This window comes from Aspergillus multicolor, assembly GCF_047715735.1.
Source record: "Aspergillus multicolor strain CBS 133.54 unplaced genomic scaffold BDW74scaffold_10, whole genome shotgun sequence".
Classification (NCBI taxonomy): Eukaryota; Fungi; Ascomycota; class Eurotiomycetes; order Eurotiales; family Aspergillaceae; genus Aspergillus; species Aspergillus multicolor.
The window spans coordinates 586,625-610,059 of NW_027395961.1; the positions used below are offsets into that span (position 1 = coordinate 586,625).

The 23,435-nt window shown below is 53.9% G+C and overlaps 9 protein-coding genes across 9 annotated transcripts; 2 read left to right on the top strand and 7 right to left on the bottom strand.

The window, feature by feature from the left end:
- The first annotated feature begins 539 nt into the window (after nucleotides 1–539).
- On the top strand, nucleotides 540–3,406 carry BDW74DRAFT_14152 (putative nuclear localization protein). The gene is made up of 3 exons (XM_073722565.1): nucleotides 540–990; nucleotides 1,156–1,278; nucleotides 1,412–3,406. Exons 1-3 carry the CDS (start codon nucleotides 885–887, stop codon nucleotides 3,259–3,261), a joined length of 2,079 nt encoding a protein of 692 aa, XP_073584622.1. The 5' UTR covers nucleotides 540–884; the 3' UTR covers nucleotides 3,262–3,406.
- Nucleotides 3,407–3,841: 435 nt separating this feature from the next.
- On the bottom strand, nucleotides 3,842–5,683 carry BDW74DRAFT_152249 (phosphoglycerate mutase family protein). Its single transcript, XM_073724330.1, has 3 exons — nucleotides 5,185–5,683; nucleotides 4,859–5,077; nucleotides 3,842–4,778 (listed from the first exon to the last, which is right to left on the bottom strand). Exons 1-3 carry the CDS (start codon nucleotides 5,314–5,316, stop codon nucleotides 3,909–3,911), a joined length of 1,221 nt encoding a protein of 406 aa, XP_073584623.1. The 5' UTR covers nucleotides 5,317–5,683; the 3' UTR covers nucleotides 3,842–3,908.
- Nucleotides 5,547–7,985, bottom strand: BDW74DRAFT_14183 (uncharacterized protein). Its single transcript, XM_073722620.1, has 2 exons — nucleotides 7,480–7,985; nucleotides 5,547–7,431 (listed from the first exon to the last, which is right to left on the bottom strand). The coding sequence occupies exons 1-2, from the start codon at nucleotides 7,813–7,815 to the stop codon at nucleotides 5,875–5,877; spliced, it is 1,893 nt and encodes a 630-aa protein (XP_073584624.1). The 5' UTR covers nucleotides 7,816–7,985; the 3' UTR covers nucleotides 5,547–5,874.
- A 1,653-nt stretch (nucleotides 7,986–9,638) lies between these two features.
- BDW74DRAFT_14195 (uncharacterized protein) lies at nucleotides 9,639–10,556 on the bottom strand. Its single transcript, XM_073722640.1, has one exon. The coding sequence runs from the start codon at nucleotides 10,448–10,450 to the stop codon at nucleotides 9,872–9,874; it is 579 nt and encodes a 192-aa protein (XP_073584625.1). The 5' UTR covers nucleotides 10,451–10,556; the 3' UTR covers nucleotides 9,639–9,871.
- Nucleotides 10,557–13,742: 3,186 nt separating this feature from the next.
- Nucleotides 13,743–14,679, bottom strand: BDW74DRAFT_177598 (HAD family hydrolase; the record flags this gene model as incomplete). Its single annotated transcript, XM_073728936.1, has 4 exons — nucleotides 13,743–14,224; nucleotides 14,294–14,403; nucleotides 14,458–14,479; nucleotides 14,583–14,679. The coding sequence occupies 4 exons, from the start codon at nucleotides 14,677–14,679 to the stop codon at nucleotides 13,743–13,745; spliced, it is 711 nt and encodes a 236-aa protein (XP_073584626.1).
- A 250-nt stretch (nucleotides 14,680–14,929) lies between these two features.
- BDW74DRAFT_14248 (putative GTP binding protein) lies at nucleotides 14,930–16,931 on the top strand. The gene is made up of 3 exons (XM_073722731.1): nucleotides 14,930–14,977; nucleotides 15,028–15,122; nucleotides 15,178–16,931. Exons 1-3 carry the CDS (start codon nucleotides 14,965–14,967, stop codon nucleotides 16,699–16,701), a joined length of 1,632 nt encoding a protein of 543 aa, XP_073584627.1. The 5' UTR covers nucleotides 14,930–14,964; the 3' UTR covers nucleotides 16,702–16,931.
- Nucleotide 16,932: 1 nt separating this feature from the next.
- BDW74DRAFT_14249 (uncharacterized protein) lies at nucleotides 16,933–17,796 on the bottom strand. The gene has a single exon (XM_073722733.1). It carries the CDS (start codon nucleotides 17,508–17,510, stop codon nucleotides 17,001–17,003), a length of 510 nt encoding a protein of 169 aa, XP_073584628.1. The 5' UTR covers nucleotides 17,511–17,796; the 3' UTR covers nucleotides 16,933–17,000.
- Nucleotides 17,797–18,930: 1,134 nt separating this feature from the next.
- BDW74DRAFT_177600 (uncharacterized protein) lies at nucleotides 18,931–21,644 on the bottom strand (the record flags this gene model as incomplete). The annotated part of the gene is made up of 3 exons (XM_073728937.1): nucleotides 18,931–19,018; nucleotides 19,073–20,601; nucleotides 20,652–21,644. 3 exons carry the CDS (start codon nucleotides 21,642–21,644, stop codon nucleotides 18,931–18,933), a joined length of 2,610 nt encoding a protein of 869 aa, XP_073584629.1.
- On the bottom strand, nucleotides 21,608–22,825 carry BDW74DRAFT_152262 (uncharacterized protein). The gene is made up of 2 exons (XM_073724331.1): nucleotides 22,795–22,825; nucleotides 21,608–22,743 (listed from the first exon to the last, which is right to left on the bottom strand). Exon 2 carries the CDS (start codon nucleotides 22,157–22,159, stop codon nucleotides 21,722–21,724), a length of 438 nt encoding a protein of 145 aa, XP_073584630.1. The 5' UTR covers nucleotides 22,160–22,743; nucleotides 22,795–22,825; the 3' UTR covers nucleotides 21,608–21,721.
- Nucleotides 22,826–23,435: the final 610 nt, after the last annotated feature.

The window sequence follows — 23,435 nt, forward strand, 5'->3', positions numbered from 1 at the left end:
ATCAGCGCATCCACACAACTGTGTGACCAAGTCCCCTCAACAACGAATCCCAAGAATCCTTCATCTCTTTCGTCAAATCTCCAGCGTCGTGGCCTCGCTTTGTCTGGTGCATCGAACAACCCCAACCTTCGTCCCCACTCCTCCTCGTTTTCCGGACTTTGTCCCCCTCCTCCACCCCATCTAGATACGCGCATATTCCCAGGCCACTAGAACTACTACCCAGACACTGCCTGTTGGTCACACCCACCCCCGTCGCCTGTACCCACTGATCGGTTCCGTCACGGCAGGCTGTGAATCATCTTCATCTCGTCTGGACCGCCTGTGGCTCTGCTCTACTGCAGAAGCTATTGGGACCTTGGGACCCTGTCCCTTTGATTCCATCCAAGTCACAACGGTACTGTGGACTGGCAGCCCAGCCTCGTGTGGCGGTGCATTTGCCTGTGCCTGTGGCTGGTGGCCCGTCGTCTGCCTTGATTAGTCACAATAACGTGATCTTTCCCCTCCCCAAGTCCAGCCAGAGTTAATCCAGCGTTCCGTCCACCACCAGCCAGAAGTCAAGAGCCCGTCCTCCTCTAATCTCTTAACCTATCCCGTCTCCTGGAAGCTCTGACACTGATTTGCTCCCTTCAATTCCCCCGCTGATCCGCCCTCCTGCCACCTTCCCAGTCTTACACCACCAACTGCATGCGAACCTGCGACACGTCTGCTCTGAGTTGTCCAAGGGCCACCTGCATCGTCGCTTCGCTGTCTCTTCCCTTCGCCTCGATCCAGTAGCCCACCACATCACCTTCATCTCGGCGTTTTGACTCCTCGCGCGTCTTGCTGACCCGCCCGCGGCCTCGCGACCGCTCTTTCACCCTCCTCCCGTCCCTCCTTGGCCCGCCATGTATGGCACCTCCCATTCCGTTTCCGCTCCGATGAATGGGATCGGAGGCGATCTGGTTGATGGCTCGGGCACCATCAATCCTGCTGCTCTGAATAATACAAATGGTACGTCGCGTACTTGTGTACTATCGTCGCATCTTGTTTTTTACCTCTTGTCTCGTGTTTGTGTTGCGCGATGTACGTCGCGTCATCAACAAAACTGGGGTCTACCATATTCCTTGTTTCCTATTGTCTGTCCATCCCGAGAACCCTCGAACTGACCTCTTCTAGTTTCTGTTGTTTTGCCAACACCGCCTTATGGAGCAGCTGACCCCAGTACAACCCCTCGAGGTATCAAGCGCGCCCGCACACCGGAACAGCGCGGAATCTCTCGCGATGGAGACCAGGATGACGGTACGTGCGCCGGGTACTCTTGCGCTTCAAGTACAAGACGAAGTACACCGAGCGGCTTCGTCTCCTTAGCTGTTGACTGGCCGTTTTTGTGTTTGCCGCACCTTTGCGACCATATGCTAACACGCGGCACTAGTGATAGACGAGCAAGGCCGTCGGAAACGTGGTCGACCACCAAAGACCCCTCGTCCATCTACCAGCGACTCCTCAGTCAACCCCCAGTTGCAGACTCCTCAAATGCAGCCGCAACGATTGCATGGTTCTCCTGTCAACGCATCGCCCCCGTTGGCCTCGCCTCCTGAGAAAACAACCCCGTCTAAAGGGCCCTTGGTCAAGGCTCTCCCAACCGTGAGAGACCACACCACCGATCAGCTGAACGAGGCGCGCGACGAATATATCCCTAAAGAGTTCGACGACGCAGGCGAGAAGAAGGTGGACGCGAATGGCAACCTGCAGGGTGACCGCGAATACAGGTGCAGGACATTCACCGTACCACTGCGGGGAAAGAAATTGTTCATGCTAGCTACGGAGTGCGCGCGTGTCCTGTCCTACAGGGATTCATACTTGCTCTTCAATAAGAACCGATCACTGCACAAGATTATCGCCACGCAGATTGAGAAAGACGACCTCATCCAACAGGATATTCTTCCGTATTCCTACCGCTCGCGCCAGATTGCCATTGTCTCGGCGCGTTCCATGTTTCGTCAGTTCGGCAGCCGAGTTATTGTGAACGGGCGACGCGTGCGTGACGATTACTGGGAGAGCAAGGCTCGCAAGCAGGGATTTACCGAGGACGACCTGGCCGGTGAGAAACGCCCAGGCGGCGCCAAGGCCCGCGAGGCTGCAGCCGAAGCAGCAAATGCTGCCAACATGCTCCCAACTCTCGCACATGGCGATGTGATCTACAGCAACGCTCTAGAAACTGTACCTAGCAATCTATCGCTCGGATCGGGCGCTTCGATGTCGCAGCCGCTTCCGATGATCCACCTGGCCACCACCTCAGATGACCCGCGTCTGCGGGAGTACAACAGCATGCCTCGGCCCCGGCAAGAGCTGACCGGCCAGCCGTACCAGGACAAGTTGCAGCCTAGCACTGCCGCTGAGATTCTGAACCAGGCCACACACACGACGGAATTTAACAAAATCTTGACCAATCAGCGCAACTTTCGTCAGAAAGGACTCGATGACTTCTACGCCAAGCAACGTGAAGCTCCCGTATCGACGGCGCAATCACAACCCGAACCCACCGCATCTGTTGCTCACACTATGCAGTCACCGCGACTTTCAGCAGCTGGTGTTTTGAGCTCGACTCCAGCACAGCCGAGTATTATGCCGCAGGCTCCAATGATGCCCAGCCAAGCCGGGTTCCAGCCGTCAGCGATGCATCAGCAGCCCCCAGTGGCGCAGTCGCCGATTCGCGCTATGCCTCCGGTTCGCCCTGAGCTCATGCATCAACGGTCCAACCCGGCTCTGGCGCCGCAGGCTGGGCCATACGGATATCCTCCGCAGCAACAACAGATGTGGGGCCAGCCACCCCCTCAACCTCAGGCTTCCCCTCTACCATCCAATCCGCAGGGAATACCCCAATATCCGGCCCAGATGCAGCAGCCGGGGTCACAGCCGCAACCCCAACACCAACAATCGCCTTCTCCCCTCGCCCATAACCTGCCGCAGCAACACCCATCGCAGTCTCCTCGTAATCAAATTCGCCCAGGGGTGCCGCAGATGCCGCAGTCCTTTGCCATGCCTCACGCTCAAACACCTCAGCAGCAGCCCATGGCCTCGATGGGCTTCCCTGGCAATGCTCAATACCCTGCGATGGCTCCACGAAGCATGTATCCGTCGCAGCACGGCCCTGCCGGTCAGAACTTCATGCCGGGGACCCCTCAACAACCGGGAATGGGCATGCAAATGAACCCGGCTATTCCAGGCTGGCCCGGTCAGCAGATGCAACCTGGCCCACAACCTGGCTGGTCTACGTACTGAACGAACTCATGTCTCTTTGGTGTTCAGGAGTTGAGTGTGGATTTAGTTTGACATCTGCTTGGTTTCCCTCCGCCTGGAATTTACTTTGACGTCTGTTTTACATTGCTTACCTCGCCTTGGCATGACAGGGGGATTTGAAGACTCTTAATTTGTGCATTTCATTGAATACCCCTTTTTATACCCTGTTCATTCTCACTGCTTTCTGGTTTCGGGAGCTAGGCTGTCTGCTTGATTGATTAAATTTACGAGTTGTGCATCTCATTATAACGATAGAGGACCGGTCAGATAATTATGTCAGATAATTTATAGGGATGGCGTCCTCTGCTACTTTATGCCCCTCTTGCATCAGTCTCCTCTCTGCACTGCGTTGCGTTGCTACCCTTGCACTTGCACATGCACTTGTATTCTCTTCTCTGCGGTCATGCCATGCCATGCCATGATTCATGCTGTCTATGTCATTGTCTCTAAGCACACAAATTGACTTCACTCTATGAGTAGTAGATTATATACTTTTATTACTATTCTTATCAGTCATAGAGAACAATCATATCAGAAATACTCTACCCGGTAGAGGCCATCCACATGTCATCTGTGCAGGCGTAAGCCACTCAACTCCGCCCCATCCGCTTCTCATCCAATAAAGGAATCTAATACGGCGTCTCCGTCGACAAAGCTGGGTATCCCGTTGTCACGGGCGCCGCCGAGCTTTGACACACACAGCCCGAGTCCGCGCTCGTCACCGGCGGCGCCGTGCAGTACGCACTGGCCGTAAATAGCGCCGTCGTCGTCGGCTGCGGCTCGCTGATCTCCTCGGCCCGGATCAGCACGGGGATAACAGCGCCCGTGCTCAGCTTGAAGGCCTGGTGCCCGATCACGCGGAGGATGGAGCTGATTTCGCCGCTGTGCGCTGTAATCGAGATCACCAGATCCGAGGCTTTTCCTCCTTGCGCTGGGGGTGCGGGGGAGGGCGAAGCCGAGTGCGAGGGAGACAGGGCACCGCAAACACCAGATGGCCTAGAAGCCCTCTCCCTCTTCACATTGATCGAGAAAGTCCCGTTAGAAGACGTCTCAGGAAAGAAAACATCATCCAGCGCGGCACGAGACCTCAAATCCTGCGTCTCGCTTGTCTCCCCTTTAACGCCCTCCCAAAGCTCATCCTCCTCGCTAAATCCCTCCTCGATAATCCACTCCGGGAACAGACCCTGGATATAGGTCTTGGTGCGGCGCTCATCGCACGTGTGCAAGCTGATCCCCTCGCGGAAACCCTCTTTCACAGTAGGAATGAACGGCGCAGCATGGATTTGGGAGAGTGGCTGCGTCGCGAATGTAATATTCGCTGTCTTTAATGCCCTTGTCATCGGGCTGGAATAGTAGACGTCAGGGAAGTGGATGCCCTGCTCCTTGTACTGAGAAAGCCAGTAATCGCGCGCGACCTCGGCCTGTTCAATGCCCGCTGGTGTCAGGTCCGCGTCTTTCCATGTTGCCGTACTGTTGCCGGTTAAAAGGGACCAGTAGCACTGCGCTCATTAGTTTCCGCCTGCGGCAATGTAGGGCGATGTGATAAGTGAAGCAGGAAGGAAAGGGAAGAGGTGCGTACATTCCACGCCGGCGTGCCGTAGTAATCCTCCGCGGCGTTGTGCCAGCCTTCGCCGTGGCGGCCGAGGAAGAGGAGCTTGTACTGGACGTGAGATGGGGCTTGGGCGTTCAGGTACTGGAGGTGGGCGTGGAAGCGTTGCCATTGGGTGAGGTTTTTGTTGGAGGGGTGTAGGCTGTCCGACTCGTAGGGGCGGTCGAGGAGGCCGAAGTTGTGGGATGTCTGTTATTATTAGCTCAGTCTTTTCTGGATGATGCAATATGGGATGGAGAGAGTGGTTGGGATGGATGCTTGGTGGAATTAGATGATGAAGGGAGAAAGGGACGTACGTAGTCAAACGTCGAGGGATCGGTGGAAGGGTCATCTTGGGTAAAGTAGCCTGCCACGGTCGTGTAGTTTATGAATTTGGCGGATGCTGAGGCGCTGAGGGCCAGTGAGGTTGTGAGGGTTGAGAGCTTCATTTTGTTAGTGATGATGCCCCTTGAATTGTTTTCCAATGTCGAGGAAAAATTCAAGGGTGTCGACGTACTCAGAACCTTATTTATAGCCAAACTTCTCCGTTGATTCCGGTTGACGTTTGTACCTGAGCTAGTGGCAGGCTTAGAACGGTTGACGTGAAGCCATACAGACGAGTGATGGTTCCCACGTGCAGCCAAGAGCGGGCTTAGTAGATTAAGCAGGACACTTAGCAGGGACACCACGACTCAAGTGGGTTAAAGTGGCAAATGCTCCGAAATGAGACGGTAATAGTCAAGTAAGTCGTCTAGATTATGTATTAATGTAATAAGGTAATAGGGTAATATACGTAAAGTCTCCTAGTATGTATGTCCAGTCCAGGTCCAACCCAGCGCTTCCAAACATGCACAAATGAACCAACCAAGCCAAACCTCAACACCAACACCAATGACCGATAACCAGACTAGCAGAATGCGAATCCAACCAGTTCAACCCGAGTATATATGGCAGAGCATTTTATGTAAGAGTACAGTAATAGAAACAATGTAGATGCCGAGATTCCATCAGCCAAAATTGGTCGGGGTCCTGTTGTCGGCGAAGGTGTACGCCTTGGGCTTATGGGATGGAAGCTGCTGGGCCACGAACCGGTGCGCTTCTTCTTGGTCGGGGAATTCGTAGAGGTGGAATTCCGTCGCCTTGCTGGCGTCGATCGGGGTGTGCATGTCTGTGTCGCAGAATGGAGAGCCTGAAGCCCGGCTACCAGGGTTACTTTGCTCCAGGGCCTGCTCGTACGAGATTGACGAGAGGTCCATCTGCTGACATTGGTTCTGGAAAGACATTTCCGGGGATGGCATGGATGTGGCTTCCCAGTTCCTTCCCTGCAGAGTGCCGTCGCAGCTGTAGTCTGGGAAGGTGGTGTAGTGGGCCGGGGCGGACATGGGAGGGGGGACGCCGTGGTACGGGTATGAAGACATCATCTCCATGCCTAGTGGTGTGGCCGGCGGCGATGCGATGTTGATCTGCATCGGCTGTGTTGTGGGGAAGAGGTGGCTAGCTGGTTGTGCAGGCAGGCAGTAGCCATCGGTAGTAGGGGTGTTGGGAAGCAGATGGTGCAGATCCTCTGGAGTCAAGGGGGTGGGCGGGGCTAGCGAGTTGGTAGTGACGGGCTGGAGCATGGTTGATAGCTCCGTCTTCGCAGAGCTCAGCACACCGGCTTCGGAGAATGTTGACAGATTCAGAGGAGAGCGCTGCGCAGATGGCTTTCGCACACCCGCGTAACGCGCGCTAAGGTTTCCGGCAGATTTAGATTGCTTCACAGTGCCGTAGCTTGGCGCTCGTGTCGTCGGCGACATGGCTTGAGTGTGGAGCATTGAAGAGGACCTAGAGGTGCCAATGGCAGCAGGCCTAGGTCGGTTTCTGCGAGCAGCAAGATCAAGCTCCTTGCCGTTGTCCTTCCAGCTCCCAGCGCAGTCTGTCCGGTTGCCGAGCTGTGAGAGGCTGGGTGAGGTGGTGATACCAATTCCCTCAAATGAGTCGGCGAGCACATCTGATGAGCCTCGTCGCGAAATGGCAACATCTGCTTGCAGTGCATACTGCATTGAGTTGTACGACGCCCCCGCGTCGCTCGCTGAGCGGTAGTCGGAGAGTGTTTGAGAGTTGTCTAATCCATGAACGGACAGATCTCCGTTCGTTGAGTTTACCGAGCTCCAGATAGCCGAGTCTGCGTCAGTCGGCAGTGATGTGGTTGGGGACACTGATCCAGAGCTGTCCATTGAGGCATTCTGAGCGTCCTGGTATTGAGCCGCAGCAGTCATGGCTCTCTGCAACGAGGCAAGACTGGCTGCGCGAGCAAACTCACTGCGGGTCGGCTGATGCTTCGACCCGACAGGAGTTTCAGAGGATGGGCTTTGGTGGCTAGATGTGGGCTTTGACGCTTTTGGGGTAGAGACTTTGCTGTCATCCTGCTTTTGCTCATCATCGCCCCCCGCGGACTGAGGGTCGGAAGACTCTGACTTTTCCTTCACGGCCTCTTCAGCCTCCGCTTTTGCCTTTTGCATGCGCTCGTATTCCTCTTGTCTCCTTTGCTGCTTCGCTTTGGCTCGTCGGTTTTGGAACCAGTTCTATAACAGTCAGTTTACTAGTCATTCAACCAGATATATTTCACGTACTGCGACTCGAGGAAGACTGAGGTGCGTTTGCTGGGCTAATTGGCGCTTGACGTTGCTGCTGGGCTTGGGGTGTGCCTGGAACTGAGCCTCCAATGTCTCCACCTGCTCTTTGGTCAACCGCGGCCGCGAGAGATTCTCGGCGTATTCTTCGTAGTCAATCAGCGGCTGGTGGTAGTAGTCGACCATATCGAAGGGGGGCTGGGCGTAGATGTAGCCGTCCATTGGGTGGTGGTGCATCATGGTAGGGTGAACCATGGTCGGGTCATAGGCAAGGTGCTGTTCCATTGGCACACCGGGGTGGCCAGTGAACTGGTATGGGTGGTGAATGTAATTCATGATCGCAGTGCTGAGCCAAGAGGCTCGAAGGGAAGATTGTTCGTTCGGTGCAGACAGTAATCGGAGGGGCAATTGTCGAGTGTCTGGATCGCGAGAGACGAGTCGAGGGAGTGGTGTCGAGTGGCAGTGGATCGAGATAATAAGAGAATGACTGGGGCTGAAGTTGATATGTATACTTGCAGCAGATGGGATCCAAGATTTAAAACGTCAAAAAGGTCCAGAGGCCAGACATAAAGTCCGACGACAGCGACTAGTACGGGTAAGGAGTGACTGCTGTGGGATGCGATGCGGGACTGCAGACCAGAAATAGAAAAAGAAAAATAAAGAATGGATATTAAAATCAAAATAGCCAAATAAGTATATTAAAAAATAAAATGAAAACAAAAGAGGGAAAGGAGTGTGGTGTGGATGAGATAGAAGGAGAGAAGAGAGAGGGAGTGAGAGTGAGAGATGGAGGAGAGAAGGAGAAGAGAATCATTCAGACCAGACGGACGGAAAAAGTGCCATTGGATGATCGTCGCCCGGAACTGTCCTGAGAGGATCGGTGCGTCGGTATCTGTCTTACAGTACGCCTCTTGCTTACAGCCTGCTGCACAGTTCAAGCATGCGAGAGGCTAGAGCTACTCTACTGGGCTCGTAAAATTAATACAATGGCAATGGAAACATGGCGAGTTGCGATGATGCTCCTGTCTGAGCGTCAGTCCAGGGGCCAATTCGATACCCGACCCGGCATCTTGGCCCTACTCCCCAGTCCCCAGTGGCGGTGACCGTACGACATTTTGTTCTTCTTATTTAGGTTTTGCCCTTTTTACTGTTTCTTTTTCTTGTTTTGGAGAGACGCGCCTTTCTTTTTCTGTTATCATCGGATCCATCTGAGTGGTGCTGACCCGCAGGGTTCGTGTGGTTCGTTTTCAAATTTGAACCCTTCCCTTGCGGCATGCCTTATGCCGACCGTCGGCTGACGAAAACGGTACGGAGTACGGAAGGGAGGCTAGGCCTGTCAACATCAGAAGCGTGGAAAGAAAGCATGGTCAATAAAGGGAGCCAGGGGGTTCTGCGACTGTTCTCGAAGCCTGAGCCCTGATTTTGTGGCCAAATAATCCTCCTGTCGGAGTTTCAAGAGGGCGGGCGATTGACGAGAAACTGGAATTGTGACGAGTTGGAGATGTTCTCATCGAGCTTCATCAGTTCCTGCATTAGCGTCGTCTCGCGGGGACCAGTTATCGCTCGCAATCGGGGGTGCGATGTGCTCCAGCACTGCGTATCTTGCTACTCCAAACAGTTAGCAACTTGGTAGTCGGCGGCACTCAGGCCTAAGCGCGCACGACATGACGATATCGGATACAGACCTCGTCCTAAACTGATTTACACGATTCGACATCTGTGGTGGATCGGGCTGCGCAGACCCAGGATCTTGGGAGTTGGAGAAGCCCGGTGGGTTCAGTTGAGGTCCGCGGTCACGGGATAGCTACACACTGTCTGGATCTGGTTAGCGCGACGGGCCGGTGCAAGACGGTCTTCAGCTGACCCAAAATCCGCTTTTCCATTCATCATTCCCAATTCTGATCCATGGTGTTTGTCTGTGTTCATCTCCAGGGAGCTCGGACGAATTCTCCTCGGTTTACACGGCGTCTGCTGCGAAACAATCCTGACGGGAGCTCCAGAACGGTGGGATCTTTATTTACGATGAGCTTTGACGGTGCTTGGTTTCAGACGCCAATAGTTGGTCTTCAGTGCTTCAGCATGAGCGGGGGTTCCGAGGCTTCAGCCTCCGTACCGTAGTTGCTCGGGCCAAAGGAGACGTCTCACTTCCAAATCTTGAGCCCTTTTACTTGATCCAGAAACTCGAGGGTCGTATCTTTCGCAGGATGCGGATGGCACGCCCTGTGTCTCCAGACTCGACAGCCTCAGGTCACTTCTGCCCTACCGCACGCGTGGAAATCCAGGCTACATCCGAGTCAGTAGACCGGACCCCCCAGAGCACGGATCGCCGCCAGCCATGCTTGTCATTCAGCATCCTTTTCATGCGGTGGCCCTGGTTTCCAGGATCTGCCAATCATCCAACGGCCTGAAGTTGGGGCATGACAAAAACACGAAATGGAGGATCCTTCTGGCGTTTCTGCCCTGCAAAAGCGTGGCTGCACAAGCCAAGCCCCACTAAATTCAATAGTCGACAGATCCTGTCGATCATCGCCGGGCATCTATTTCGCCTTTTGCGAATGAAGCGCCCGCGCAAGCCGGTGTCGCTGCTGCTGTATCTCAGAAAAAGTTCGGGGAGAACAATTGTTGAGTGACTTTTCAGAGTCACTTCGTGATTCGTCCGATTCTGAGCTCTGACCTGACCAGCAGGGTGTTCTGTAGATGTGACTGTCAGCTTGTTCAAGCTCGGCGCTAAAGCTGACACTGCGCGGAGTGCCCGCACCAGTCCACAGGTTACGCGACAGGCTACGGCTGTCCAAGAACCGCCCACCATGCAGCGTAAGAGGCCCTTTCGACTCCCCGAGATGCTAGGGGCTCTTTGGCTCGGGACTATCATATGCTGTCCCTGCGGGTCTCGATGGCAAAGACTCGAGCGGTTTATGCATGCATACTTTCTATATTCATGCCTCTCTAGCTCCTCGTTCTGACCGTTCATCTGCCGCAAGGCCGGTTGACAATTCAACGCTCATCTCAAACAACCGATAGAACTTAACCGGCATTTCGGGGACTTTGAGCCGTGCCATAGTGTCAGAGAAAGTCGAACGTCATTTTCTTCCCAATGTCGGTCCAGGTTTGACCTAATAGACGATCATGGGCCGCCAATCACTTTGCGCGAAACATGGATCGCCCTGCCACTGGTCTCCACGATCACAAAGTACCGAGGCCCCTATACTCCTTCGGAGTAACTCGGTGCTCGTCTCGATGCACCAGGTAAGTAAAAGGAGCACATCCAAACACGCCGTGGTTCACGTGCATAGCTTGAGCCAGCAAGAACAAGTTCCCAACGCCTGTCACTGAAACTCGAGTGGCTACGAACCAATGACTGCGTATACAGTGCTCCGACAGAAACCTTCTTTTGCCTCGAAGCCAATCAGTATTTGAGTCACCATCAGTCACAGTGAGGATGTGCTTCGACATGCAGACAACAAAGCAGAACAATTCAAGCTCTACAGTAGATTTACGGTTAACCCCTGGGATGATCCCGGCGCCCGCGAACACAGCGCACGCTCCCCCGGGGGAGGCGGATTGACTTGGCGTACGAATCTACGAGGGGCCCGTTATCGCCGGCTGAAACGAAAGAAGCTCGATGTTGGATTTTGGGCGGACGATATTTCCCCGAGAATTGTCGATCGATTCAATCAGCAAAGCTTCGAAGGGATACACCTACGGAGTAGGTAACCCCTCAGGTTCCCCTGGAGAATTCAGTCCGAGCTTTGAGACCTAACCCAGGGAGTACCGGTGTCTATGGCCGGGGAAACACTCTCAAGTCCCTTTCAACAATTTGGCATAAGGTTGCGCCTTGGCAGCGGAGTGATCTGCTACTAGCTGTAAATCCTCTCAATGTGATCCTTCTCGATCCTCCCACACCCCTGGGTCTGATCATCGTTAATCACTCCCTGGGATCTTTTACGGCTGCAAATCATATGATATAACCGTATTTTCGGTGAATCTACAGGATACCGGAAGACTTTTGCGGTTAGTTGTCACCTTTCATGATGTTACTAGGTCTTTTTGATGTAAAATAGAAAGTGCTGGACTTCGAGTCACCATGGCCTACACGATACAGCCACTCCTGTAGGCTTGGTTCCGAGTACACCTCCGATACCACCATACCAGCGTTCCGTAATCTTACTGCCTAACTCGGAGACGACGAGATCAGCACACTTCCAGCTACGCCACAAAGGTGGTTCACGATGTGCGCTATAATGTCGCCACTGATTCACCAGGTTCGGAGTATGTGGCGGTGCCTTTCTCGCTCTCAAACACCGGTTCAACGTTGAAGTTTTGGCGGGTTGTTCTGCAGGGTCAGGATAGCTCCAAGCCTTCTCGGAGAGCTATCGTCTGGTTTCGAACTAGAAAGGACCCTTCGGGATTTGTCAGTCGTGGCAATAGTACTGATTCAAAGACGGAGAATTCTAGGTGGCCACTCAAGGGCGAGACCTGAGGGGCATTGTTTCGACTTTTGAGCTTTTCTTTTGCGAGCCCTGGAGGCCGCTCGATGACTGGATGACTTTCGCACTGTGCGACGGTGCACAACGCAGACCGCGGCTATTTTTGCTGCGAGTTCCCTTGCTATCTTGCGTCGAGCACGGACAATCGAGCTCTGGATGACTCGCGACGACACACTGCAGTCATTCATGTTACCTCGCCTCTGCATATTGAAGCCTGGACTCGAGGAAAGCTGCTATCGAGGCCGCACTCTTGTACAGCTGCGACTATGTATGCATTACGAAATGCGTCAGCAGTACGGAGTATGTGCATAACATTATGTGCAAACTGCAGAAGTCATAAAAGGCTATAGCAGATGTCGCATGAGGCAGGGGCTTTCATTGAAATCTGGAAAGAGTCAAAGTTCCTTTCTTCGCCTCCTTCTTTTCGGTATCATCACTTTCAGTCGCCTTGGGAACTTGCTCGCAAAGTACTCTAGGGATTTCATCGCCCAGAGATATGGGGAACCCGAATCGCGGGGAAATCCAGTCCAGATCACTACTCCCAACCCGAAACACCATCGAGAAACAAAAGCAAGCGGAGCAACGACCTCCACTTGAACGATTACTTATGCCGCAGCATCCCTTGCAGATGGCGCTGAACAAGTCGTTACATGCATGACGGTACCATCAGGCGATTTAGCCTCGTTTCTGACTCGACGCGGCAACAAAAAATCTGATACATCAAATTTCCAGAACCTGCTCAACACCCTTGTCAACGAGGGCGATTGTCTTTGGCTGAAGCGGCGTTCAGACTCAGGACGCTGCTGTGGCGGGCATTGACAACCCCGGCTACGCACAGCTGGTCGTACGAATGCATTGCCGGCAGCTTCCAAATGGGCCTCGAGCAATCGGAGTCTGTGCCCTCGATTTGCTTTTTCCGTGGTTCATCGGCAGCCTCCGATGCAGAAAGTTGGAGCCGTGGATAGACGGTAGCTCATGCACCTTGAGTGTTTCGCTGCGTGCCGTTGACCTGCCCGTTTCGCTCCGGCTTTTGCAGTCCAGCCTCCTCGATACTCTGCCCTCAAGGCCTGGGTTGTCGGTGTGCGCCCAGCTACCCGCGCATGTTTTCTGAAAAGTCTGTTTGGTTCTGATATATTGGCGTTTTAGGTTCGGTTCTGGAGCCCCGCCGTGGGACGTATCAGAAAGGGACAGGCAGAGGCGATTTTCACCCGCAACGCTTAGTATCGGTGTGCCGACTTTATTGCCAGCGGCACCCCATCGTATGCCTCCAAGATTCGCTTCCAGCAAACATTCCAGGCCATACACCGCCGCCGTGGATTGGCTATGGAGTGTTGAGAAGCACAGCTCGGTTAAGTGCTCGCAAACTGCTGGCTTACTGTCTTCTCTCTATTGGGACCACGTAGCCTCGCCCTGGTCGGGCCCCTGTATTATCGGAAGGGGCTTGAGTATACTTCGGGAGCAGCTTGACGGCTTCTCGCTTGCGAGTTTGATTCTACATGGAGAGAAATCTTCAAGGTAAGGAAAGGGCGGAGAGAACCGTTGAGCCTTACGGATGCAAGGCTCATTCCCAACGTATGTAGGTATCCATTTTATTGCACACGTCACATCCCGCAGTAAACCTTAACTCCAGAGTCTATGGATGTACAATAACGCTGTCTATCAGTCTAGCGTCTACCTCATGAATCGTGCGTGTCTGCAGAGACTGGCAGCAAGAACCTCACCGACATAACGGCCGAGAGACTTGCAGCTTACAGGACTAGTCCCGAAAGTATTCCTTTACTGGAAAGCATTTTGAACCTCCAGCTGAAGCCGCCCGTCAACAACACCCTTCACGCTAATACTCCTCAGATCCTCCACAATCACGTCCGCCCCAGCCGCCTGGAGCTGCTCCAGTGTGTGGGTGGTGGTCAAGGCGATGACGGTGAACCCAGCCGCCTTGCCAGCCTTGATGCCTGACGGCGCGTCCTCTAGCACCACTATCGAAGAAGAATGCTCCAGACCCAACTTCTTCCGTCCGAGCAGGTAGCATCGGGGATCGGGCTTCCCGAGCTCCACATCCTCCGCAACAACGAGATGCTTAGGATGTGTGAGACCAAGAACACCGAGCCAGCCGTCGATGAGCGCGCGTGTGCCCGAGGTCACGACGCCCCAGGAAGCGCCGCTCTCTTCCAAAGCAGCGAGGAGAGACCGTCCGCCGGGGATCTCGACGGCATCGGAGCCGTATTCCTTTGGAATGACTCCTTCAATGAAGCTGACGTCTATTGGCAGAAGGACTGATCAATACGTGCCCTCCGTGATATCGAACGCATGCGCTTGGTCGGACTTACACTCCCAGTTGGCTTTCGAGGGGTCGTACAGCTTCAGTGTATCGATGCTTCGACGGCCGTGAGAAGTCTCAAGGATCGTCTTGGGATCGACGCCGAGTTCAGCGCCGATTCTGGGCGGTGTTAACCTCTAGTCTAATCCCATCGGTGGCTTCTCTGTGACTAACTTGTGCCAGTGCTTTACGATCGCTGGAAGGTAAGATTAGTAATGTACTAATTTATCGCAATGCAGGGCTGCCTGCGATGAACGTCGCCTATATAAGTAAACCCGAACCTCGGGATAGTCACTTACCATCCGTAGAGTCGACAATAGTGCCATCGAAGTCAGAAAGTAGACCATCAAACGTAAGTACTTGAGGAGGGGCAGAGAACGAGCCGGTGGCGGCCATGACGTCTTGTATCACGAGTGAGTAGTGAAAGGAACAATTCTATGTAGTATACAAAGCAAGGCCAGAAGAAAGATAGACAAGAAATAAACAAATATGAATGAAAATGTTAAAATGAGTCTTATACACTTCTCCCCTCATTCCGGGTGGGCGACTCGGGCGACTCGGAGATCGGCGAAACCAGTGTTCCGGTTATCTTAGCGCGGGAAATCTTCAAAAAATTAACATTTCCAGACCGAGTTTTGGCGGTAATCCGAGTTCAAAACAACACATCCAGACTCTGTCACAATGGTCAAATTAGGTATTTCCGCTCTGAGGATTGACGTCTGAACCCTCCGCTCACGCAAGCAGGCAAAAACTCAAAGCGGACGCCCGTCCGGCTACGACACAAGATCGAGAAGGCCTCCGCGGCGAAGCAGCGCAAGCAGAGAAAGCTTGCGAAGAAGGTACGCTGCCAATTATTATTGATATATTCTACTGGGTGGTTGCTGACGACTCCAGAACCCGGAATGGCGCTCGAAGATCAAGAAGGACCCCGGTATCCCCAACCTCTTCCCGCACAAGGAGAAGATGCTCCAGGAACTCGAGGAGCGGAGACGCATGAAGGCGGAGGAGCAGGAGCGCATCCGTGAGCAGGCTCGTGAGAGGCGCATTGCTGCGAAGCAGAACGGCGATGCCGGTGCGGCGGCGGCCAACCCCACGGCGGTCGACCTCGAGGGCGATGACATGCTGGACGATGAGATGGACGAGGATATGGGTGACGATGCCAACCCGATGGCTGCTTTGCTCGCCTCGGCTAGGGCTCGTGCTGCGGAATACCAGGGTGAAGAGAGCGACGAGGATGACGACGAGATGGACGAGGACGATGAGATGGACGTGAGCGAGGATGACGAGGCTGCGGACGAAGATGGAGTCCCCGCGCTCGTTACAGCAGGCAAGGAGACCTCAAGACGCGCATTCGACAAAGTTTTCAAGAAGGTCGTCGATGCGGCAGACGTTATCCTCTACGTACTGGACGCGCGTGACCCCGAAGGCACACGGTCCAAGGAAGTCGAGCGCGAAATCATGGCCGCAGACGGCGGCCAGAAGCGCCTCATCCTCATCCTCAACAAGATCGACCTCGTGCCCCCACCCGTGCTCAAGAACTGGCTCATCCACCTGCGCCGCTACTTCCCCACCCTCCCCCTCAAGGCCTCCAACGGCGCCGGCAACGCCCACAGCTTCGACCACAAGCAGCTCTCCGTCAAGGGCACATCGGAGACCCTCTTCCGCGCCCTCAAGACCTACGCGCAGAACAAGGGCCTCAAGCGCGCCATCTCCGTCGGCGTCATCGGCTACCCCAACGTCGGCAAGTCCTCCGTCATCAACGCCCTCACAGCCCGCATGAACAAGGGCTCCAGCAACGCCTGCCCCACCGGCGCCGAAGCCGGCGTCACCACCAACCTCCGCGAGGTCAAGCTCGACAGCAAGCTGAAGCTCATCGACTCCCCCGGAATCGTGTTCCCCAACGCCACCGACAAAAAGGGCAAGAAGAAGCAGGACGACCAGGCCCGCCTCATCCTCCTCAACGCCATCCCCCCCAAGCAAATCGAAGACCCCATCCCCGCCGTTGCACTCCTCCTCAAGCGCCTTTCGTCCTCGCAAGAGCTCCAATCAAAACTTCTCCAAGTCTACGGCATCCCCACCCTCTACCCCGGTGGCACAACCAAAGACCAGACAAACGACTTCCTTATCCAGGTTGCGCGCAAGCGTGGACGTCTTGGTAAGGGCGGTGTGCCGAACCTCGAGGCCGCTGCTATGACTGTCGTCGTCGACTGGCGCGACGGCCGTATCCAGGGCTGGGCTACGCCTCCCGTTCTGCAGGTCGTCGACACGACGGCAAATGGCGCTCCTGCGGACGCGAGCGCCCCGGCTGCCGCTGCCGGTATTGACACAAGGCAGGTCGTTACGGAGTGGGCTGCGGAGTTCAAGATCGAGGGATTATGGGGTGATGGTGGGAATGCGGATGAGACTATGGAGGAGTAATCTCGTATCTTCATGGTCTTCTAATGTCTTTTTTCTTGTGTCGTTCATTTTTTTGTCATGTCATGGTCATGGGATACCAGACGGCGTTCTAGGGTACAGCCAAAATAGATTACTATGTAGTTACTGTGGTCGCGTCGAGTCAATTCAGTTCGGACGAGTTTGATGACATTCTGTGTCTTGATCTGTTGTAGGTGTTTACGTCAAGTTAAGCACAGGACATGTTTATGCACGAAATATATATTTGCCTCTATCACGAAAATCATCCACGACCCTCTCCACAACATTGATTCCAGAGGGTCCTACTCAACACCGGTTTCCACAGAGACCGAATTGTATGCTTGTAGCTTGCTTTCTTGATCTGCACCATGGCCTACAAGCTGCGTCATACTGCTTGAGGTCCTGCAAGACACTTTCCATGATTTCCCACGATCCCACTTGCAAAGTGACGTTTTCCCCCCGTCTCCAGTCTGAATCGGGCTGCCAATAACGCGGACTATCCATGCAAAGATGAGTGCGATGAGCGCGATATGATGCTGGAAGTACCTGCTACTGCTCCAATGCCAGTCTTGGTCCAAATCGGTGCTCCGGGTGACGTACGGATATGGCGAGAATCTCATTTCCAATCGGACTATCGTGATTGAAGAACATTGTTCATCAATCATGACATAGTCCCGATATTCGATTTTCCCTGGTCCATACAGTCCCACCCATGATCGTAGTTTAATCCTTTTCGACCGTGTGGAAGGGCTGCGAAGATTCTCAGCGCATGCATCCAGATTCTGGATTGATCTATCTTGGCCGAACTTCATGTAAGCCTTCTACTTTTTCAATCTCTCGAGTGGTTTTTCTTTTCGCCTGTCACGAGAAGATATTTGCGCTGCTTACCGAGAACTTGGATTACGTCTCCTTTATATGTGCTATCAACCTTAAGGCAACTTCGCCTTCTATCGCAAGGAACGCAACTGGGCCCGATTTCGAGCTTGCGAAGAGGGCAAGTCAGGGCTTGGGTGGCCCAAGTGGTCAGCTCTGCACTTCTGGTAAGATCCGAGAATCCTTATCCTCAAGGATCTTGAACCGCAGGATCGAAAAGAGGCCCGGAGGTCTGTCGAAGAGCCGTCCGCATATGGTTTCGTGGAAGAAGACTGTTGGTATAAAGAGCCGTTCCAGTGAGCATGGCAAGCGAGTGTTTCTTTGATGCCCATTGCCTCCGCTAAGCTTTCCCTTTTTCTTGTTGACCAAACAGCCCTCCATTGCTCAGTATGCCCCAACCCTCTTATCTCCAAAATCATCATCCTCGTCATCGTCCAGCCGCGTGCCCCTGCCAAACTGTATGGTCTGATTATCGGACGGCACTGTTTGGCTGCAAACCCTCTTGGCCTCGATGCGTGATCTGGTAGGGAGTGGTATTGCCAATGTGGCTCTCTCGTTTTTGACGTCTTTGACTTGGACTCTCTCGGTTGCTTCCGGGGAGACAGCAGGTCTTGAATGCCAGAACACGCGGGACGGTGGCTACTTGGGTCGGGCGGCCTTGGATTCTTCTGTCATTGTGTTCTCGGACGTTGCCTCAAGCGTTGACGGTGTTCTTCTGGTACACATTATGAGTCAGTTGAGTATTAGGATGATACAAATGTTGTACGGAATAGACTGTAGTTACCTAGAGAGTCCTGTCCACCGTGGTGGATGAGGTTGATGAAGTCAAAAGAAGGACGAAGTGGCTGAAGCAGGGCGGCTGTGTAACGCAGTCGTCCCTATCAAGTTTGGCCGAGAAAGACGAGCCTCAAGGCTAGACCGACATGTGATTCGTCTAGCTTAGCTGGTATAATAACCAAAAAGCACAAATAAGAACGGGAGCATATCAATCAACCAATTCTTCTCCATCGATGGATTAGTATAGTATAGTATAATATAGCAGCAGCCGCAACAGCAGCTCAATTATATACATTAGAGCAGGACATCGTGGTGCTCGTAACAAGCATAGGTATATACAGCACAACACCGCGACTCTGTAAGCCGAGTCAAAGTCAACCAAATCAGGATGCAAAATGCAAAATGTAGTGTAAACACCAAACACCGGCGTCCGGGGATATATATGAAGGTGAGGTAGTCTTTCCAATGCAATCCAGTGTATGTGCAGACTCCAGAAATGGTAAAAGGGTAAAGTAATATGGCAGATGTAGATGGCGAGATGTGTATTAGATGTAGTGGGTATGTCGATTAGGTGGTGCATAGTTAGTTCCGGCCGAGGAGGTTCTTGAACACGTTGCGTTCGGTGAGGATCTCCTGTTGGAGACGGCGGGTTTGGCGAAGGGCTTCGTCACTATTTATCTATTAGCATTGTGTTCTCATGGCAAGTAGAAGAAAGGATACGTACCGAGCAGCCTGGAGGTCAGCAACATCAATCTGAGCCCGGTTCATCCTGCCGACGACCTCGCCCATCTCGCGATCCGCCTCGCGCAACAACTTCTCCAGCTCCTGGACGCGCTGATCCAGCGTCTCAGACTTGACAACCTGCGTCAAAGCAAGTCCATCACCGCTAGTCGTCTTATCCAAACGGGGCGACTTGGCCATGAACGGTGTGTTGGGGGCGCCGGCCCCAATGATAGGCGACAACGACGCAGGACTGCGCGAGCCGTTCTTCATACGCAGAAGCTGTGCGTTGTGGCTCTCCGTCAACTGGCGGACCTCGTCTTCGTGGCGCGAGATCTCGTCATCAGCGTGTTGCTGCGCAGCAAGGAGGGCGTCTTCCATTTCCTTGAGGCGGGCTTGCAACTCGTTGATCCGCTCAGCGGAGAGCTGCTGGTCCTTCTCACCCTTGTTGATGGCGGAGGCGAGACGCGCGCGAAGGGCCGTGTTTGATGCTAGCTGTTGACGCACGTGCTGAGCTAGAGTGTCGGTGCGACTGAAGGATTCGTTGAGTTCTGCGTCATCGACATTAGGCGAGTGCGCGACGCTGGCCTCGGCTTCTTCACGGTCCGCTTGAAGTTGCTGATAGGCTGATTCAAGAGACGAAGAGGTGGCGATTACTTCAGCGAAGGAGTCTTCACCCGTACCGTCGAGAAGTTCAACCGGGACTGCGATATCATGCTCCTGGAGAAGAACGCGAAGGGAGGCAGTCTCCTGCTCCGCGCGGTCAAGATCCATCTTGAGACCTGCAAGACCCTTCTCGCACTGCCATTTCTGATCGAGGGCGTCTTCTGCGCGCGTGCGCAGGTGGTTCACCTCGTCGCGGAGATTGCGCACTTCACGTTCGTAGCCTTGTTTGCGCGGAGAGCCAGCCTCCTGCGCGCGGGCAAGTTCGATCTCCATTGCTCGAATGCGTTTCTCCGTCTGCTTGGCCTCGTGTGCCTGACGATCTAGTAGACGCTTGAGAGCGCCGTGGAGGGCATCACGCTGGGCTTCGGCGCCTTCAACCCGGTCCGCCAGGGATTCTTGTGGTTGTGCCACACGATCCTTGTTGGAGACCGAGTTCGAGCGTGATAGTGAGCCGGAGCGAGATGAACTCTTTGGTGGCATGCGAGCCAGGGAGTTGGAGCGGGATAGACCGAACGCACTATTTCGCTTCGTCGGTACGTCTTCTTCTGCGATCGAAGCGAACCGGTTGCCCTGGAGCTGCGAAAGCGCCGCATTCTCAATCTTCAGGGCCTCAATTTCCTCTCTCAGCCGCTGCACTTCAGCTGGGTCGCCGAGGGGTTGAGGAGGTTGGCTGGGTTGGCCTTCCCGGAGGATGTCCCGCTCTGTACGGAGTTGCTCCAGTTCAACGCGCATGGCGGTTAAGAGGTCCTCAAAGTTATCCTTAATTTGGCGCTCTTCAGCGAGCTTGCGGCGGGTACTGTCCAATGCGCTCTCAAGCTCGCGGGCTTTGGAGGCCAAATCGGAGTTCTCTGTCCTTTCGCGTCGGAGCTGCAGCATGGTTAATCAAAGCTTCTCATGAAACACCATTGGCGACCTACCTGAGCAACCTGTGCTTCTAGAATCTGGACGTGGGATTCAGACGCCGTCCGACGAGTACGTTCCTCTTGAAGCTTCTGGCCGATATCGACCCGAAGCTGTGCGCGCTCCTGCTCAGCAGCGCGCTTATACTTTTCTATGTCTTCAATGCGGCCACCTGATTCATATGCGTACCGAATAGAGCTACTCCCCGAATCCGAGAAATAATCACTAGTCCGCCGGTTCGGCAGTTCCGATGGCATCTCCGACTGCAGCCTCTCGACCAAATCTTCCAGCTCCATCTCCCTCCGAATCGACCCAGCCAGCTCCGAGCTGATCTCCCGCAGCTCATTTTCTAGCTCCGCCACCAGGGCGGAGGGGCCGGTCTCTAGTATACCCGCGCTGCTGAGAGATCCATTGCGCACAGGATAACCACCATTCGGCCTAGCAGTAGGGTCGAACGGAATCGATGTGGAAGGAGTGATGGAGAAGGATGTACTGGGTATTGATGGAGGCATTGGTGAAGGTAGCGGAGATCGACCGCCGTCGGAGATTTCTGTGCTTGAGGACTCAGCGCCAGGGGATGTCGAGGCTCTCCAGCCGAAGAAGGAGCTTATTTTGTTACCCGGTGTCTTGGGCTGTCGGGGATCGTGCATGGGATGGGTCATGCTCCGGGCATTAGAATCGATGTGTAGAGGTGGGGGCCGGTTTGTAGGAGGGTGTAATGCCATAGTCGTGGCACGTTTATAGTTCGGAGGAGGCGACGGAAGAACAGGAATGAACGGTTCGCTGACAAGACGACTATGTATCGGTGTCCCATTCGTAAACTGCGATTTGTACAGATTGGTTATATCGTCGTCGCTGTCTTCACTGTCGTCGTCTCCATCGAGATTCACAGTGGACGCAGATGTGTCTATACGGAGGGGAGTCTTGAGGGGACTGCTCCGGGGGAATCTGGAGAAGAGAGACGAACGCACGGGGTTAGTCCTGCAGCTACCCAGGAAGATGGCAAACATACGGCACCCTTAAGCAAAGGAGTGATGAAGGAGGAAAGGATGAACAGGAGGGGAAGAAGAGAGTTTGAGGGATAAGGTTACAGGGGGTGGAGAGGGAAAAGTAGGGTTGATGATCTTGTATTGTCATACCTATCTATAGTTCTGCGAGTATAGAGCGACGGATCCCCGCGCGCAGAAGAAGGCGCGCCTGTGTTTGATACAGGCGAGGAGAGGCTATTCGCAACTGAGCTGCCCGGAGAATGCGAGTAAATAGAGGCAGGAGACTGAAGGGGAGAAAAGCGAGCAGGGGGATCTGCTTGTGAAAGGGAGCGGATCGAATAAAGAGAAGAAGAAGACGACCAGGACGGCGAAGGCCCAGATCCGCGAGGATGTGTAGGAATCACAGGAGAAGCCGTTGGAAGAGGTTTTCGACGCACGACAGGATCAGTCTCGGGAGAGTGAGTGATAGTGGCTTCGAATAGATGAGACCCAGGAGCTTGGACACCAGGAGGAGAGCTGGCGCCAAAGGGGGTCATGATTAGGTGAAACGAAAATTAGCCGCAATATCGAAAGCTATAAAAATAAAGATAAGGTGATATTCATAGGACAGAGAACAGAAATGGTAAGGGATGGACGAGAGCGCCGAGAAGAGAGTTTGGTCAAAGCCCGGAGAGGCACGCTATCCAGCCTATCAGGCGGAAAAAGAACGGCGGGCTGGATAGGAGAAAAAAGGGCGCAACGACGTCGAATGAAACGCAAGAAGGGGCCAAGTGATGGTCAATGCCGCTCCATGGGCTTTGTCTTTTGGATCGGCAGACCCAATATGATTGCGATGCCCGGGACAAAGGCTCGGTGGAAGAGCCAGAGGCGACTCAGGCGCGAGGCTAGTGGTCGAAAGCAGTAATCTCGAGTCAAGCCGACAAGAACACGGCAGCGCTGAGGCCAAGAATCCGAGCGTGATCTGAAGATTCAAGGGGAGAGGTTGTCGGGGATTCTCAATTCAGGGGGAGGCTGGAGCTGCGAATGCGATAGTCGAGTCTGGAGTTACGGTAGGCAGTAGTGGGTCGCTCGCGGTCGATGGGCTTCGGTTGATCGGCTGCTCGGGGAAGTGAGACACGATCTATATTCCATCAGACCAGATCAAAATCAAGCAGTTGACTTGTTTATATACTATCAAGCACCCCGGTTGACGCAAGCCATCCCAGAAGCATCATCAATCCATCATGTTTGCCTGAAGAAACACGGGCCTTATCGCTACTGCAGAACGTGTGATACGGTAGCGCTAGGGTGGATATGGATTACGGGCGGCAAAGCAGACCGGCCAAGGCCCGCGAATTGCTACGCACGACCGATTCTTGTTCCCCACAGTTCAGGGGTACGGCAAGATACTAGAATGCAGTTTTCTCGACATCGCAAGGAGTCTTAAGAAATGCAGAGGCAACGAAGGGCCTCGGCCTCGACCTCGACCTCGAGCTCGCCTTTGACTTAGAGACCAGACTGAAACAGTTCCCATTCTTCGCTGACACCTGCTCGCTTCACTAGTCGACAAGATCCACCGCATGGGCGTCAATAGCTTCAACAGCCGCCTGTAACAGGTTATAAATATCCCATGCAGGTGTACCGCGTACTAGGTACTATCGAGTAACCACTTTAATCTCGGTCGCCAGTGTAACCGCGTTCCAGACCGTCTATTTCTGTGTAACGGACATGGGCCCATGCAAGGCAAAGCAAGGCAAAGAGCTCTGTGTCTATGGATCTTGAACACGAGTGGTTGAATATCAGCGAAGGCTGCGTTTTAAACAGGAATGTCCC